This window comes from Verticillium alfalfae, genomic scaffold (genome assembly GCF_000150825.1).
Source record: "Verticillium alfalfae VaMs.102 supercont1.1 genomic scaffold, whole genome shotgun sequence".
NCBI lineage: Eukaryota > Fungi > Ascomycota > Sordariomycetes > Glomerellales > Plectosphaerellaceae > Verticillium > Verticillium alfalfae.
Window position 1 is genome coordinate 4,628,179 of NW_003315038.1, and position 1,902 is coordinate 4,630,080.

Sequence of the window (1,902 nt, forward strand, 5' to 3'; positions counted from 1 at the left end):
CCCCACTACGGCAGCCGACTAGTAGTCACCGAAGGCCGTCATAGACGCCGTTGGCGAGGTTGCCCCGTCGGCAGTGTGACCTCTGCGGCGGTGAGGAAGCCCTGGGCCGTGGCGAGGCCGTTGGTGCCGTCGTCGGCGGCGCCCTGGGCGGCAGGGTCCCAAAGGACACGGAGGGCGGCGTGCAGCGTCTCCCAGACCTCAGCGCGGCCGGTGACGCGCGTGTCGAAAAAGTCGGTGCGCTCACGGGCGAGGGCGGCGCGCGTCCAGGTGCGGGAGGTCGAGGTCCAGGCATGGCGGCGCAGGGGCTTGTTGATGTGCTCGTCGAGCGGAGCGTTCTCGCGGCGAGAGCGACGGCGGGACTGGACGGGCAGAGTCTGGTGCGAGGGCGAGGTTGTGCGGGGGATGCTGACGTTGACGGTGGCTGTGGCGGGGGTCTCGTAGGGGGCTGCGTGTTGGGATGTCGTCGGCGCCTGGTTGATGGGGTGAGCGGACGCCGCGTTATTGTCGTCACCGCCCGGGTAGGGTGAGTTGGGCCCGTCGGGGCGGGAGAAGCAACAGCCCTGGAATGTTCAGCATGGACGCTTCGCCACTGCACACAGAGTACAGACGGGTGGGGAGAGAAGACGGCCGGCACGACGAGGCAGTTTCCCGAGACATGGGCCACGAGGGACAGGGTGAGCAAGACAGCAGGAACAAGAGGCACGTACCATGGTGATTGAGGTCGAGACGAGGTCAAGCAGAAGACTACGAGTACCTTACTGAGATGAGAGGGGTTGTTGGCTCAGCACGGCCATTGCCTGGTGTGTGGGCAGCTCAACGGTTTGCTGAGAGCTGGGGGCTGAGAGCGGAGAGTGCCAAGGCCGTGCCGATATCGCGGTTCGATGCCGTGATGGTGCCTGTGTGAAGGCGGCTGTGGGTGGAGGCGATGGTGGGATGCCGTGTGCTCGTCGAGAGGCCGACTATTGGTGTGGGTGTGTGTGTGTGTATGCGAGAGCGTGTCGGACAGCCGAGGAGATGGTGTTGCCAACAAAAAGACAGGACGAGAGGAGATCAGCTGGAGTGGATGGAGCCAAAGTCAAAACGAGGTGACCGATCAAGCTTCGACGTGGAAATGGCGACTCCACATGGCACTTACCTTTCAGGACTTACCTCGCAGGAGGCATCTGGGCGTCGACGTTGGCTGCCTTGGCTGCCTCTTCCCAGTTCGTCCTGCAGGCGTCGAGGCCTGGACCCTCTCTGCCCATGGCCGCTTCAGGTCATGTCAGGCCGTTCGGGTGCTGGGCGTGCGCTGGCTGCACTGCAATCCAGGCCCTCCTCGCCAGCGGCACGTGGGGGGTTCGGCCGTGGACCCTAGTTCCTACCCAGGGGCCTACCTAGGTAGGTGCCTGCCTAGGTGCTATGGTGCCTTAGGTAGATGTAGCTAGGTGGGTAGGTACCTCCTAGGTAAGTAGCTAGGAGCAGTGGGACAGACGGAAGAGACCCCGCAAATCCTTGGTGCCGGCACCTCGAGCTCCCCCCCCCCCCCACCCCCCGCTACTGCGCACGCTACACAAAGATCGCTGACAGCAGGGAAGGGAGAGGCTGTCAATCTGTTGTTCGCCATGAGCTATCTCGTGAATACATGGTTCCCGCCCCCTTCTCTACTGCTGTCTGTCTGAACCTCAACCATGTGTCCTCACTCTCTCTCGAGCCATTCTTCCAGAGCCGTTTCGGCTCGTCAAGGGTTCCGCACAACGATCTGTGGAACCCCTCAGCCTGCGAGCCGTCTCCAGACTTTTCTTCTTCTCCTCCACTGTGTCCCTGAAGCTGGCTAGGCAGTCCCAGCAAGCCGGATACCCCGGATTTCCGTCACCTGCACGGCGCCCCGCTGCCACCACAAGTCCCATGAGACCCGATCTCCTG

At 63.2% G+C, this 1,902-nt stretch overlaps 1 protein-coding gene across 1 annotated transcript; it reads right to left on the minus strand.

Annotated features, from left to right (window-relative positions):
* Positions 1-38: 38 nt before the first annotated feature.
* VDBG_01421 (conserved hypothetical protein) lies at positions 39-710 on the minus strand (the record flags this gene model as incomplete). The annotated part of the gene is made up of 2 exons (XM_003009692.1): positions 39-560; positions 708-710. 2 exons carry the CDS (start codon positions 708-710, stop codon positions 39-41), a joined length of 525 nt encoding a protein of 174 aa, XP_003009738.1.
* Between the last annotated feature and the right edge of the window lie 1,192 nt (positions 711-1,902).